The 14,489-nt window shown below is 45.4% G+C and overlaps 1 protein-coding gene across 2 annotated transcripts in view; it reads right to left on the bottom strand.

Annotated features, from left to right (window-relative positions):
• The window catches only part of SMARCC1 (SWI/SNF related BAF chromatin remodeling complex subunit C1), a 100,834-nt gene that overhangs the window by 25,033 nt on the left and 61,312 nt on the right, over positions 1–14,489 (bottom strand). For both annotated transcript variants that reach the window (XM_086614436.1, XM_086614435.1), the window contains 3 exons: positions 7,857–7,912; positions 5,507–5,621; positions 4,496–4,650 (listed from right to left, as the gene is read on the bottom strand). In XM_086614436.1, the coding sequence (XP_086470562.1) occupies positions 4,496–4,650; positions 5,507–5,621; positions 7,857–7,912 (326 nt within the window). The remainder of the gene's footprint in view (positions 1–4,495; positions 4,651–5,506; positions 5,622–7,856; positions 7,913–14,489) is intronic.

Raw genomic sequence — 14,489 nt, 5'->3', positions numbered from 1 at the left:
GCTTCCCTGCTCAGATATTCCTTCTGGGTGAATACCGATGAATTTGAGAGAAATTGCAAGACTAGCTCCTGACCTAGCACACGTTAGGGGCAGTTTCACAGAATCCAGCCCATCTCTTCATCTTCTTAAACCCAGTTTTAGTCGTGAAATCAGCTAATCACTGTCATGAGGGTGGAGCCAGGCTCTTCTCAGTGGCATCCAACGATAGGACAAGGGGAAATGGATCTAAGCTGGAACACAGGAGCTTCCACTTAAACATGAGGAAGAACTTCTTCCCAGTAAGGGTACCAGAACACTGGAACAGGTTGCCCAGAGAGGTTGTGGAGTCTCCTTCTCTGGAGATGTTCCAAACCTGGAACATCTTGTGTGATCTGATCTAGGTGGTCCTGCTCCGGCAGGGGGATTGGAGTAGATGATCCTTTGAGGTCCCTTCCAATCCCTGACATTCTGGGAGTCTGTGATTCTGTAATTGCAGTGAGAGCATGAGGGTGATGACTGGTACAGACAGCTGTAAAACCAGACCACAAGAGACCTCTGGAGAAGGGACAGCATCCCACCACCATCCCACCACAATGCTGTGCTGAAGTCAGTTCGTCTACATGCAAAGAGGTTGACTGAAATGGCAACAGGCAGAAAAAATTACTCTTTCTTCCTTCCTATTTTGTGAGAGGAGACTGGATGCTTCACCCAGCTCTTCTTTTGTGAGGGATAACACTTTCATGAATTAAGCAGGAGAAGTAAAGGTGGCAGATAACACAGACCTATCGAAATTAAGGCACACAACGGGAAAAACTAAATCCTGTCCCGCACACATTCAAGCACAAGATGAAAAAGGCCCTACAGGGAGTTTCCAGAGCAGCAGCAAAAAGCAACCAATTAAAGACAACTCAATTTTCCTATAAACAGAAGATGGGATGTCACTGCCTGCAAAAAGAAGAAATATCATTCTAGCAACAGGGCCCTCTCTATTCCCAAATTTTACGTTTCTGCATACCTACAGGTGAAAAAAGCAGTTGATAAGCAAAGGGTTTTTAATTCAGCAGGCAAACGAAAGCGCTGCTACGGTACAACGTTAGTGGATGAAGTGTACCACACCAGGAATAAAGCTTAACGGCAAAGTTTATAATCCATGAAAAACTTATGGACAATTACAGGAGGTTTTGCATCACTGGCAGTTTTGGTATCACTGTCTCTTAGAAAGATCAATTCAACCCCAGCTACCTCACAACAGGAACTCAGGAAATCAGTGTTAATGCAGCAGGTCAAATTATGACCAGAATGGTCCTTTTTGGCATTGGGAGTGATGGATCAAGAGCTACAGGAGAAGTTCTGCAGCTCAGTAACAACTGGGCAAAAGCCCAGGGCAATCTGCAGGAAAGAGGACACTTTCTGTCGGACACAGAAAGGAAAAAGTAGCTTAAACTGATTTAAAGATCTGAGAACAGAATGAGGAAAAGTGAGGAAAAGGGACATTTGGCTGGATGGTCTCGCTCAGAGACCTGTGGTCACAGCTTGACGTTCCAGTGGAGACCAGTGACAAGTGGAATTCCTCAGGGGCCGGTGTTGGGGCCGGTGCTGTTAACATCTTTGTTGGTAACATGGACAGTGGGACCGAGGGCACCCTCAGCATGTTTGCTGGTGACACCAACTGTGTGGTGTTGTGGACACGCTGGAGGGAAGGGATGGCATCCAGAGGGACCTGGACAGGCTGCAGAGGTGGGCCTGGGAGAACCTCATGAAATTCAACAAGGCCAAGTGCAAGGTCCTGCACGTGGGTCAGGGGCACCCAAGCACAAGTCCAGGCTGAGCGGAGAAGGGATGGAGAGCAGCCCTGAGGAGAAGGACTTGGGGGTGTTGGTGGATGAGAAGCTCAACATGAGCCGGCACCGTGCGCTGGCAGCCCAGAAAGCCAACCGTGTCCTGGGCTGCACCCAGAGCAGCGTGGGCAGCAGGGCGAGGGAGGGGATTCTGCCCCTCTGCTCTGCTCTCGGGAGACCCCCCTGCAGTGCTGCCTTCAGCTCTGGGGGCCCCAACACAAGAAGGACATGGAGCTGCTGGAGCGGGGCCAGAGGAGGCCACGGAGATGATGGGAGGGCTGGAGCACCTCTGCTCTGGAGACAGGCTGGGAGAGTTGGGGCTGTTCAGCCTGGAGAAGAGAAGGCTCCGGGGAGACCTTCCAGCACCTTCCAGTGCCTAAAGGGGCTACAGGAAAGCTGGAGAGGGGCTTTGGACACGGGTGTGGAGTGACAGGACATGGGGCGATGGCTTTAACCTGAAAGAGGGGAGATTTTGATGGGATCTGAGGGAGAAATTCTTCCCTCTGAGGGTGGTGAGGCACTGGGACAGGTTGCCCAGAGAAGCTGTGGCTGCCCCATCCCTGGCAGTGTTCAAGGCCAGGCTGGATGGGGCTTTGGGCAACCTGGTGTAGTGGAGGGTGTCCCTGCCCATGGCAGGGGGGCTGAATCTGGATGATCTTTGAGGTCCCTTCCAACCCAAACCATTCTATAATTCTACGACTTAAATAATTCTCATATTGTTTGGACAGAAGCCATAACCTATAAAAACACATTTGAAATTGTTGCTTTATTCTATATGCAGTGAGTCTCACCCCTAAACATACACACTGACTGGATACCATCTCTCAAAGAGGACAACTTATTGGTGAAACCACTTATCTCAAAGGAGAAAAAAAAATAAAAGAACAAAACCAACCAAACTCTTCAAGTGCCTGCCTTTAACCCCTGTTTCTCCTTAGAAGTCAACTGCAATATTCCTCTGATATAAAATCACAAGGAAAACAACTTTAACAGCTGTTCACATGACCAGGTCTTGGGTTCATTACGAAGAACCGAATTACTCTCTCAGACAAGATACAGCTCACTGAAAGCCTTAATATTGTCTGGGTTTTTAAGTGCAAATGGAAAGAGAAATCCCTGTTGAACCTGAATTCTACTCTGAAGTGTGAACATCCTAATTATAATATATTATTTCCTGTAATATAAAGCTAAAATTCTTCTAGAATATTATTATTACCATAATGAAAACTGCCATTAGCCAAGTCCCTTCTCCCTCTAGCACTCATTATCACCCAAGGAAGGAAAGTAGGAGATGATCTTCATTTGGAGCAAGTAGCCTTCCATAAAAATCAAGATTAAATTTCATGCCTCTCATATATATCCAAAGTTTTTTTTCCAACTTGGCTGAAAATATCTGCAAGTCTGATAAACTGAAAGTAAGTTACTCGCAGTAGAAGAGCTCGGTGCTTGGAGCACCGTAGGTTTAGGTGTGGACAGGCAAAGGGACGCGCAAGGGAAGGGGTGAGGACTCGGCTTGTCACCAAAATAACGAACCTGCAGTTTGCCTGCAAAGGGGACATTCCATACAGCTGGAGTGTCTAACTGGAACTCATGCAACTGGTGAGTGTGGAACTTGGTTTGAAAGGTAGTAACTAAAAATACCCTCAAGTCTCATGGGTTCATAAAGGAGGGACTCTATCATCATGACAACACCTAGGATCACACTACCCTCAAGGTATATGATGCAGTTGGGGGAAAAAAGTCTAAAGTTAAAGCTGTAAAGTCAAAAATAAGACTGGAAAAGTCAGTATGACACATGCAACACCCCGTTATGTCCGTTATTGCATCCTGGAAATCCATCAGGAAATAAACACCACCCATGCTTTGCTTTTGGGATCTATGAAGTAGGTGACATGCAACTTGGCACTGAACGCAAGAGCGATTAAGAAACCCAAACTGCAACTTGAATTAAAAAAAACCCAAAATGTAAAGAGAAACAGATTTTGAAAAAGATATTCTGCAAGAAGCGAAGGCGGTCTGGTTGCTGCAAAAGGAAAACGCAAGACAACACTCAATTAGTAATTACAGGGTAAAGAAAAGCTATTAGATAGGGCACGGATTCAAACCACGGCTTGTTAACAGGTGACAGACAAACAAACAGAAGTTTAATGATAGAAAGACAAGAACGTGCTTTTAGCAGACACACAGTACCTCTTAACAACAAAAAAATCCATTACATTGTCCATAAAAAACCTGTAACGCTAGAATTGAACACGACATTGTTTTTACAGACAGAGTCCAAGCACAGGAGGTTGTGTGAAGGCCACAGAAGAGCCGGTGGCCCAGCAAAAAAGGCAACGTAAGGGTTTTGCCACCCAGACCTACGGCCTCAGCGTTACAGCCAGACCTATCGAGCAGAGAAAAGTCTTTCTGAAAACACCACACACATTTTGGGGCTATTTCTCAGGGATGTTCATCAACTTCATTATCACAAAAGCTGTCTAAATTAAAATTAAAAAACTATTAAAACTATTTCACTTTGGAGTCCAAGTAGAAGAAACCAAAAATGGCACTTGTGCTCCTTCAAGGTACTAGAGATTAGAACATGAAACCGCACAGATCTGGAACAAAGGACCATTTTAGGAAGAGTTCTAACGTGAACTGGACACAGAGCCAACGGATTTTTGTATAAAACAAACCTTTGCTTTGGTGGCAGCTGAGGCCAGGGCAGCAGCTGCAGCTGTAGCTACGTTTCCTTCCGAGATTTCATGTTCCACTTTCTTCTTCCCAGCCTCGTTCTCTTTGTCTTTGCTGGCATCAACGTTCTCCTTGTTCTCTTCTGCCTCCTTTTCTTCTGGAAGAGATGGACCGCCCAGTCTGTTACGTGCGTTCTCCTCTCGCTAACGGCATCGCGTCAGGACAAGAACTGCACTACTTTGGCCAAGCAAATTAATTCATCCACGTGCCGTGACATTCCTACGTTACAGCTTTGTTACTCATCCCAATGCCAACAGGGGAACAATTCCAGTCTAAGGGGATCTGATCCAACAAACAGGGCAACTTTAAATGCTGTTAGTTTTCATCTTCTGCCATCACCTTACTCTCATCAGAACAACTTCAGCTGCGTTTCCAAATCAACTCCCTTATCACATCAAATCCAAATGCTTCTTGTTCTACCTGGTGCTAAAACACTGAATGAAAGCTCCAGGAAAAAACAAGATATCCATGTGGTACAAGGGAAATACAAAAACAAGAATAATGTCTCATGTAGAAAAAACCCTCAGCACTCCTTAGTCTGTCAAAATAAAGGGTCTGCATCGCTTCACGGGGAAACCGCGCTCAGGTATTAACTTCTACCCTTAGAGTGAGCAGCCCCATTTCTTTGCATCAAGAATAATCAAATGGTGCACCATACAGGCAAAAGAAAATCATTTATATGACCTACACGTGCTTTGCTACAGCGATTTCCTCACCCAGCCGCTACACGTGGTGACGGAGCGCTCAGCTGAGGTCTGCAACGAGTTCCAGACAGAATTTAGTGCCTGAGCTTCGCTGTGAAATTAAACTAGAATGTTTCCTACTGAACCATGAAGCAGCCTGATGTGCAAGAGGAAATATTTCTGCCACAGCTGAGTTTATAGCCTATTCCAACCACTTCGGAGAAAGGCTGTTAAAGCTAAACCAGCTTGAGGAACAGCTGGAACCGTTACCTGGCTTGGCGTCCGCAGTCGCTTCACTATCTTGCTCTTTTTCTGGATTTCTCTCATTTTCTCCTTCTTGTACTTTATCACCTTCCTCGATTTCACTCTCTGCTTTGTTTTCAACCTAAATGGGACGAAAGATTGTTAGAAGAATGAGAGCTATAGAAGACACTCACCATTTACTTCGTTTAGAGCTTTCAAATTACTTCACTATCAGAAAGGAAAAGATTAAATTTTCAAGGCTGACCGCTACTTAAACCTATTTTGACAGTCGCAACCGAAATGGGAATAAACAAATTAACTGCTACACCGGACAAAGTCTGTCAGATCCAGCAACTCAGGCCCACCTGTGTTCACCTGAAGGCACAAGAAATCCTCAACTAAGATGACAGGCAAGAACATGCCCTCCGTGTTGTCCCATTTATTCTAGTAGTTCATGCCTACGTTTTATATCCTTTCCAGTGTCTGCCAGGTTAACAATTTATACAGCATTCACCCGTCCAACACAGCTCCAAAACCCACAGAACTCGTGGTCACAACAGTACCCTCTGGCAATAAATGCTACAACTGAATTACGTGTTATGGGACGGTGCTTCTGTCCTGAACTGGTGGAAAATAGAAGTAAAATTTAAAAAAAATATTTGTTAAAATCTAGGTGCCTCAACATAATGTCAATGAAAGCAGCAGCAGCTTCATGCTCAACACTGGAAGCATCATTTTCCCCTTCGAAATACTCCAAACTGAGCTGTTTCTCACTTATTCTGCTCCACAGCATAATGCATCTTTTCAAGCTCTGACCAAGAAGTGTCCTACACGCACATCTACCCAAGTGTACCTGACTGACTATCAGAAAGGCAGCAAAAGAATTACCTGAAAACACAGTGAGAAGTAACACCAAGGCTACACACTGCAGCCATTAGGTTAGTCTTACCTCATTTATTGACAAAGCAGGCAACACAGAAACATCACAGAATCCCAGAATGGTTTGGGTTGGAACGGACCTCAAAGACCATCCAGTTCCAACCCCCCTGCCATGGGCAGGGACACCCTCCACTACACCAGGTTGCCCAAAGCCCCATCTCAGGAGAGCAGAGGAGAGGGGCAGAATCCCCTCCCTCGCCCTGCTGCCCACGCTGCTCTGGATGCAGCCCAGGACACGGGTGGCTTTCTGGGCTGCCAGCGCACGGTGCCGGCTCATGTTGAGCTTCTCATCCACCAGCACCCCCAAGTCCTTCTCCTCAGGGCTGCTCTCCATCCATTCTCCACCCTGTCTGGACTTGTGCTTGGGATTGCCCCGACCCACGTGCAGGACCTTGCACTTGGCCTTGTTGAACTCCATGAGGTTCTCACAGGCCCACCTGTTGCTGCAGACACAATAAGCACCCACCACCATTTACTTAGCAGGGTGACATTCTAGTCCCAGGATATCAGTTGAATTTCAGTTTAGGTCTGAAGCGATCACAGCCAGTGCCGTTACTGCCGACTATCTGAAAGGAGGTGCTGTGTTACGAAAAAGCCCCAAACAACTGCATTCTTGTAGGCACTACCAACTGGTTGAAAGGATTCGTTTCTAAACCTCTCATCTTTATGAGCAGGATGCATCATACCTAACATCAAAAGTAGACCATACACAAACCTCTAACCAAGAGTTAGGCCAGACTTCTTGCAACGAGGAGTTTTATTGACCAGTTCAGCTATGGGCACCTTCCTCTAGTCAGACAAATCTCATCCTCCCCCATCTCAGCCACGCAGACCGACAGATACGTAACTCACGCTGTCGCTGGAGAGCTGCGACGCAGCCGGGATGACAGGTTCAGCTCCACACCCCGCGCTCAGAAACGGTTGCCAAATACTGTGAGTAACCCAAACTCACCCAATTTCCTGGAAAGCCCTGATCTCTCGGATCTTGCCAGAGCTGAACGCCGTATTCAACTTTGGGAAGGCAATTTGTCACAAGACAAACTTTTCTAGGGCAAGACTTCAAAGCGACGCTTGCTTTAGACCACCACCCGTGATGGACCATAAAGTACCCATGTCCTTCTGCAGCTTAAGCCTCTAAGAACTCGGTATCGCCCAGTTTACACTTCCTCCCACTCCAAGCCTCTTTTCCTCAGGACTAGAAAAAAACCACACCTCATTGCTGTTTGCCCAGCGAAAGACATGTCCCTGTAGGGTTTGAGACTAAATCACTCTTTAAAAAAAGAACCACAACGCAGACCAAAAACTGTTGCCTATGGACACGTATGTTGGCCAGCACGCTAGCATCTACCTCTCTTACCAGGCATTTCAGATCGTAGTAATTCAGGTTTGTAAGTGTCAGCAATAGCTTTCCAGAGCCAGCGTACTGAGCCGAGCTTACCTTCTCAGACTGCTGCCCATCTGTCTCTGTTTCCATCTTTTCTTCTTCAGCTCCATCTGCGAAAACAAAGAAGTGAAGTGTTTAGAATTGCCGTGACATCCATTTATCAGTCAACATTTATTTCAGGGTTAACTACAATTTTCCGTTCTCCGCTGACAGCGGTTTGAAGAAAGCCACACAACACAAACTCCTGGAAGACTGAAAGCTTATTACACGAGGCCCTGAGCAACCTGATCTAGTTGGAGATATCCCTGTTCCTTGCAGGGGGGTTGGACTAGATGACCTTTGAAGGTCCCTTCCAGCCCTAACCATTCTATGATTCTATGAATTTTAGTTCAAAAAAGATTAAGTTTACTCGCAAATTTAACTGGTTTTTCTTTTCAGTTCAACAAGCAGGACTAAATATTAAATTATTTATCTACGCTCTGCTGAAACCCTCAGTTTACCCATGTAGAGAGAAACCACCAAATCTATCAATTTTGGCTACATAACGGACAGTCCAACGCACAGCTCCGCAGTATCCAAGCCATATAGTTATTCCCATCGTAAGTCGCAGTATTAGAAAACGTTTTTCCCAATACAGCCAATTTGACTCTGGAGATGGTTGTCAGTTACGTGATTAACCTCAATTACGGGGCTGCCAGACTTGTAATTCCTCCTTAGCACAAGATCCCCTGAGCTGCTTTCGATGAAAGGTCTATCCAGAGGCATTGTCACGTGCCGCAGGTCAACTGGAGATTTAAATTCCATTTACCAGGTGGTGCAAATACCAGAATTCCCCAAAGCAGGCTTCAAAATAATTATTCAACACCAGCGTAACATGAAGCAGGAGCGAATTTGTTAAAGCACTGACACTGCTCTTGAACATGAAGGATCTCTTGTCATTTCTGGCCCCAAAACCCACCAGAGTTCAAGGCAGCAAGCAGTTACCCTCCGCACTGGTTTGATGTGAAACCTCATTTCACACCCTCTGCATAAACATGACGACCAACTGGTTCCCAGTCCCCTACAGCTCTTTGTGCTGTTCCTCCAAACACTTTTGTCCCAAAACCACTCCGAAATTGTATCCAAGTCCTCAGAAACACGTTCAAAGCACACGTTTGAGTATGAGCTGAACAATGAAGCCTAAATCAAAGAAACTGGCTCAAAAGGTGTAGTCCTAGGGGTAGATGTTCCTGGGCAGCACTCTCACTCAGACCTTGATTGTTCATTCTCTTTCTTCTTCCTCAGCTTTAACAATATCAATACTCGTGGGTTTGTACTGAAGAGTGGATCAATGAAATAATCCAAGTTAAACCTTAACACTTTCTTTGCCTTCTCACTGAAAAAAGCTCTATTGCAGCTCCTCAAGAGTCCAACTGCAGTTGCCCGGTTAGGTGCTAAACAAGACAGGAATCACGTTTGAGTGCAAGATCTGGATGTTGGTTAGATACAAAGCAAGAAAAGAACATAAATTACCAGCTGAAAGCTCTGACCTCCAGAATGTGCAGCCTCAGCCTTACACCATGTCCTGAATCTTCACAGGATACAGACAACACAGCCTCTGCCAAGGCTGGCCCCAAGCCAGGCTCCCACATTGGAGTAATGAAGTACTTCTCTGTGGAAAAGGAGAAGCGTGCCAAGCATGTGCTCAGGAGGAGACATCTGTGGAGAGCAGAGGCGGCTCACCTACACTGCTGCAGCTTCCAGTTCTGAATCAGTCACCAAAAATCTCCATCTAGTGTCTGACCAGAAGTGTCCTCAGAAGTCAAAACAAAGAGTACAAGTCATCTGGGAAACAGTCATAGAATCCTAGAATTGTTTGGGTTGGAAGGGACCTCAAAGGTCATCTAATTCCAACCCCTCTGCCATGGGCAGGGACACCTTCCACTACACCAGGTTGCCCAAAGCCCCGTCCAACCTGGCCTTGAACACTGCCAGGGATGGGGCAGCCACAGCTTCTCTGGGCAACCTGTGCCAGTGCCTCACCACCCTCAGAGGGAAGAATTTCTCCCTCAGATCCCATCAAAATCTCCCCTCTTTCAATTCAAAGCCATTGCCCCGTGTCCTGTCACTACACACCCTTGTCCAAAGCCCCTCTCCAGCTTTCCTGTAGCCCCTTCAGGCACTGGAAGGTGCTGGAAGGCCTCCCTGGAGCCTTCTCTTCTCCAGGCTGAACAGCCCCAACTCTCCCTGCCTGTCTCCAGAGGAGAGGTATATAACATATATATACACAAGTATATAGTATGAACTATTTGGACACTTCCCAAGTTCTCTCATGGCCATGGATGTGTGGGTCCAGACAGCACCTGCTGCCTCTTACACCTTCCTATTCAGAACTCCAAACGAGGACACCCATCAAACCTGACCTTGACCACCAGGCACCTTCAGAGTGTCCTACCACCAGGCATGAAAAAAACCACCTTAGTTTCAATACACAACTATGTGCTTCCTGCTATCGCTCATTTTGTTTGCTCTTCTGGCTGACTCGCCTGAGCTCTTCAAGCTTGTAACTTTTTATTTACTGCCTGTTTGGCATTCAAATAGCTATTGCAGAGATATCCGCAGAGTCCTGCCGAAACACAGCCAGGCGCCCTCGCGGTACGGATTGCTTGTTGAGTAGCAGCAGACCAGTTCTCATCCCATCTAACATCAGCATCTGCAACAGAAGACTAGGTAACAGCCTAACAGGTATACGAGCGAGACTAAAACGAGGAACGAAAATAAAAGAATTGAAAAAAAAAAAAGGAAAAGTCATTGTTACCATGTGCTGATACATGCACCTCGAAAGAGCAGCAAGTGTTTTAACAGCAGTCAGTATATTCTTGTGCTTGGGACACCTCTCTTGGTGCCAACCAAGAAAGGCCAGGTTGGATGAGGCTTTGGGCAACCTGGTGTAGCGGAGGGTGTCCCTGCCCATGGCAGGGGGGTTGGAACTGGATGATCTTTGAGGTCCCTTCCAACCCAAACCATTCTATGTTTCTATGATTCTACAACCCTTGGTTCATTCATTAAGTTATTCCTTTATGAAGCGTTTATTTAAAGTGTTCCTACTAATGCTAGCAGGCCTCTGAGTAAGAGGATAACAAGCATATTTATGCAGAACACCATTAAGGTGCTGCAATAACGTACTACTTGCTGATATTTTGCATATGGGTTGTTTAAAAGTCCAAGAAATGATGCTCTATTAGCAGCATCCAGCTGTTCTGCAAGAGCAGACAAGAGGGACGCGTCAGCACGATCTCGTACTCCTTGTCTAGCACCTCAGACCTGCAAGAACAGAAACTCTAGTACAATTTAATGTAGAGGAGCATTACAGAGGAGCTTATTGAGATCATGGGCTCCAACACATGCTGCCATACCAATATAAAACTGCTGGTGAAAAGCCCTGATCCATCTCTAAGCTCCTGAAGACATTAGCTGGTGTTGGGCGTTCATTTTCTGTAATCCTCAGTTTACTGGTATCTCCTGTGCACTGCACCGAAGCAGAGCAGATGCACAAAATGCTTTAATGGAAACAGTTCTCTACACAACTTTTTACAAAAGTCCCTTCCATATATAAGAAAATCATACCAAGAAAGTCTGACTGCAAGATAATCGTTTTCCTCTTGGCTTATTTGAAGATGGTAAGCCTACTTATCTGAAGTATCCACCACCATAAGTCAATTTATGGAGACTGGGGACACACCTCCTCAGAAGTTTTATCTCAGTTAGGATTTGGTGACCTAATAATGGCACAGGGAAAAATCTAGATTAGATTTTGTCAAAGAGCTATTTCAAGCCTAGCAGAGCTCCAAACTAGGCTTAAGCATCATCTCTCCTAGGAAACAAAAGAGAAAGCTTTACAAAGACAACTTTAGTCTCTCCTCTAGCAAAAAAAAACCCAACAAACAACCCAAAACAAGCAGAGACAAAGTACAGAACACGCCAAGTGTGGTTGGCTTGGTAGAACAGAAGATCATGAGCTCAAACTAGGAAAATACTGCACAGGAACACACAAATTCATTCTGGTGTGGCTTAACCCAAGACCTTAATATTGAGAACTTCAAGAAGATTCCTAGCATTGGGATACAGCGTAACTGAAAGAAAAAAGTCTACAGTTTTGTGTAAACAACCCAAAACTTAACCACAGGAAGAAGTGGAGCAATTCTGAAGTTCTGCTTCATACAAAAGCCCAAGTCAGAATGAAACAGGTCAGAAAAGCTCTAGTCTGCGGACAATTTCAAGTCAAAACGGGGAGGTTTCTGTCTCTTAAAAGCTAATGACTTGATCATTTAATCACTCTTCTGGAAGATGAGAACCTGGAGCTCAGGTCCTCCAGTCTAGAATCAGCTTGGACTCTCCCCCTTGGGTCACAACGCATTTGATGGACACTTTCCAAACTCAAGTCTCAGCATCCTACACCAGCATCTCGACCACCAGGCTACCGCCTCATCTGTCAAAGGCTCCTGGTCCAAGGGAGCTCCCACAGAAACCTGCAGCTTCACATTTGTACTCTGAGGGAGGGGGAAAAAAATTCCTTAGAAGGTTCTTGTCACACAATTGCACGTGATTTGCTCAGGACTGCAAAACTCTGCAGGTGACAACACTCCTTGCTCGATTCTGAATCGCGCTGGGAAAGCTGTAAGGCAGCAATTGTGTAAGTTGCCCCTACAAATGCCATAAAACAAAGTCCTGTAAGACACACACTGTTCTGCTCCGCTCAGAGTCAGTTCGTACTCGTGTCTTCCAGGTAAGACTGAACTGCCTTTCTACTCCCAGCTCAATCTCCAGCACGGTGGGTTTTGCCTTCTGATTACGACGCTTTTCAAGGTTTCTCATCTTAGGGTGAAGTTTTTCAGAAAAGCAGCATCCAGCAACGCGTGAGTCGCCGCGGCAGCTGAAGACAGGAGTGCAGGAGGAGTTTGGGAAGGTTTATGATGCACTACACATCAAACACCACCATAGATTCTCAGCGTCTGCTAGTCATTCTCTGCAAGTATCGGGGCAAGTTTTATTAAACATTCTTTTTTATTTCACAACATCATAGAAAGGTCTGGGTTGGAAGGAAGGAACCTTTAAAGATCATCCAACCCAATCCCTCTGCCATGGGCAGGGACATCTTTCACTAGACCAAGTTGCTCAAAGCCCCATCCAACCTGGTCTTGAACATTTCCAGGGACGGGGCAGCCACAATTTCTCCAGATAAATTCGCAGATCAATTCGTAGATGACAGTAAGAGTTGTTAAGCCACTACTGCTGCAGACAAAGTTCCAAGGCAACCAGGACATCTTAGAAAGACTAAGCGCTTCCAACCCACCCTTTGGAGAACATCTTCTCAAAGAAAAAAGCACATAGAGCATAAGGAAAACTGCCCTTGGACTCTCTCTTGGGTCATAACGCATCTGATGGACGCTTTCCCAAAGTAAGTGTTCCTCTGTATTACACAGGGACACATTCAGCTACGAAGAGTCAGAAGGTACGTATGTGTGACAGTAAGATTACGGCAAACATCTTGATTGAACTTAGGTTTTCGAGTCCTGGCTGTAATAATAAACGTTATTTTAAAATTAGGATGACAACTTTCGGCAGGTTGTAGTCAATGGTTTTTGAAAACTGTTTTCTCGTATTAGCTACTGAGCCCTTATCTGCAGTGACAGTGCTGTGCCTCTGCAGCTCCCGCGGGCCTAAGTCATTCCACACTCGTGTACATCGAGGGGACTACGCTAAAATACTGTAAGGAAAAAGAAAATGAAAGTTATCAATTACTAGTTTGGGGGTTAAGTAAGTTTACCTGGGTTAAAGCAGGTTTTTGCTTCTAAATTACAGGCTGCTGAAAGTATCTCAAAGCAATTAAGGGTCCTGTAAAAATTAATCTCTAATTCAAATATGAAAGGAGCAGAAAAAACCCAAAACTTTTCTGACTCTGCATGAGAACGACAGAAACAACTCCTGCCTTTCAGGTGGATACACACCCAGCTGTACTGAATTCCCTGTATGACCTAATGAGGTTAACGAACATGCATAACAGACAATGCAAACAGGAATTGATTAGTTGGAGATGCACGTCCCTGTTACAAACGGGGAAGACTTAACTTTGATGAGAACGAGCCTGTAATCCCTTTTACATGGCACCAATGATGCTCGTTAACCCTCTTCAGCAGGTTTGGGATGATAGCTTGCAGGCTGCTAGGAATCAAATTAACCATATTTCTTCAATCAGCAAGAGGCAGATGGTTGTGAGACACCACAAGACATCTTTCAAGAAGGAGAAACCACTTGCAGACCAGGAAGCATCACCCCTCCATACTCTTCAAACTTGAAGCAGCAAATATTTTCTCTCTATGGAAGCTCCTTCTGTTTTGCACATTATCTCCAAGAACACGGAGCCTCATTTTCTAATACATGAAGAACTTATAATCGACTTCTCATGAAGCTCAGTGACTTTACAGAGAAGTTAAATTGACTTTAGGTCAACAAGTAAAACTATAAAGTGTTTCCACAATAAGAATTTACTGCATTACCTGCAAACAGACACGTGACCTCTGTTGTTATCTGAAGAACAACCACCAAAACCCCACATACAAACGCACAAAATCGTTAGCGTGCGTCTCAGCTCAGCAAACAGTTGAAAGATGCCCTCAAGACATCCTGCTCTCCTTTTCTTTCACTAAG

This window comes from Tauraco erythrolophus, chromosome 7, assembly GCF_009769465.1.
Source record: "Tauraco erythrolophus isolate bTauEry1 chromosome 7, bTauEry1.pri, whole genome shotgun sequence".
In the NCBI taxonomy this organism is placed as follows: domain Eukaryota; kingdom Metazoa; phylum Chordata; class Aves; order Musophagiformes; family Musophagidae; genus Tauraco; species Tauraco erythrolophus.
The sequence above is the reverse complement of the archived record's forward strand: the minus strand, read 5'-3'. Positions and strand labels throughout refer to the sequence as shown.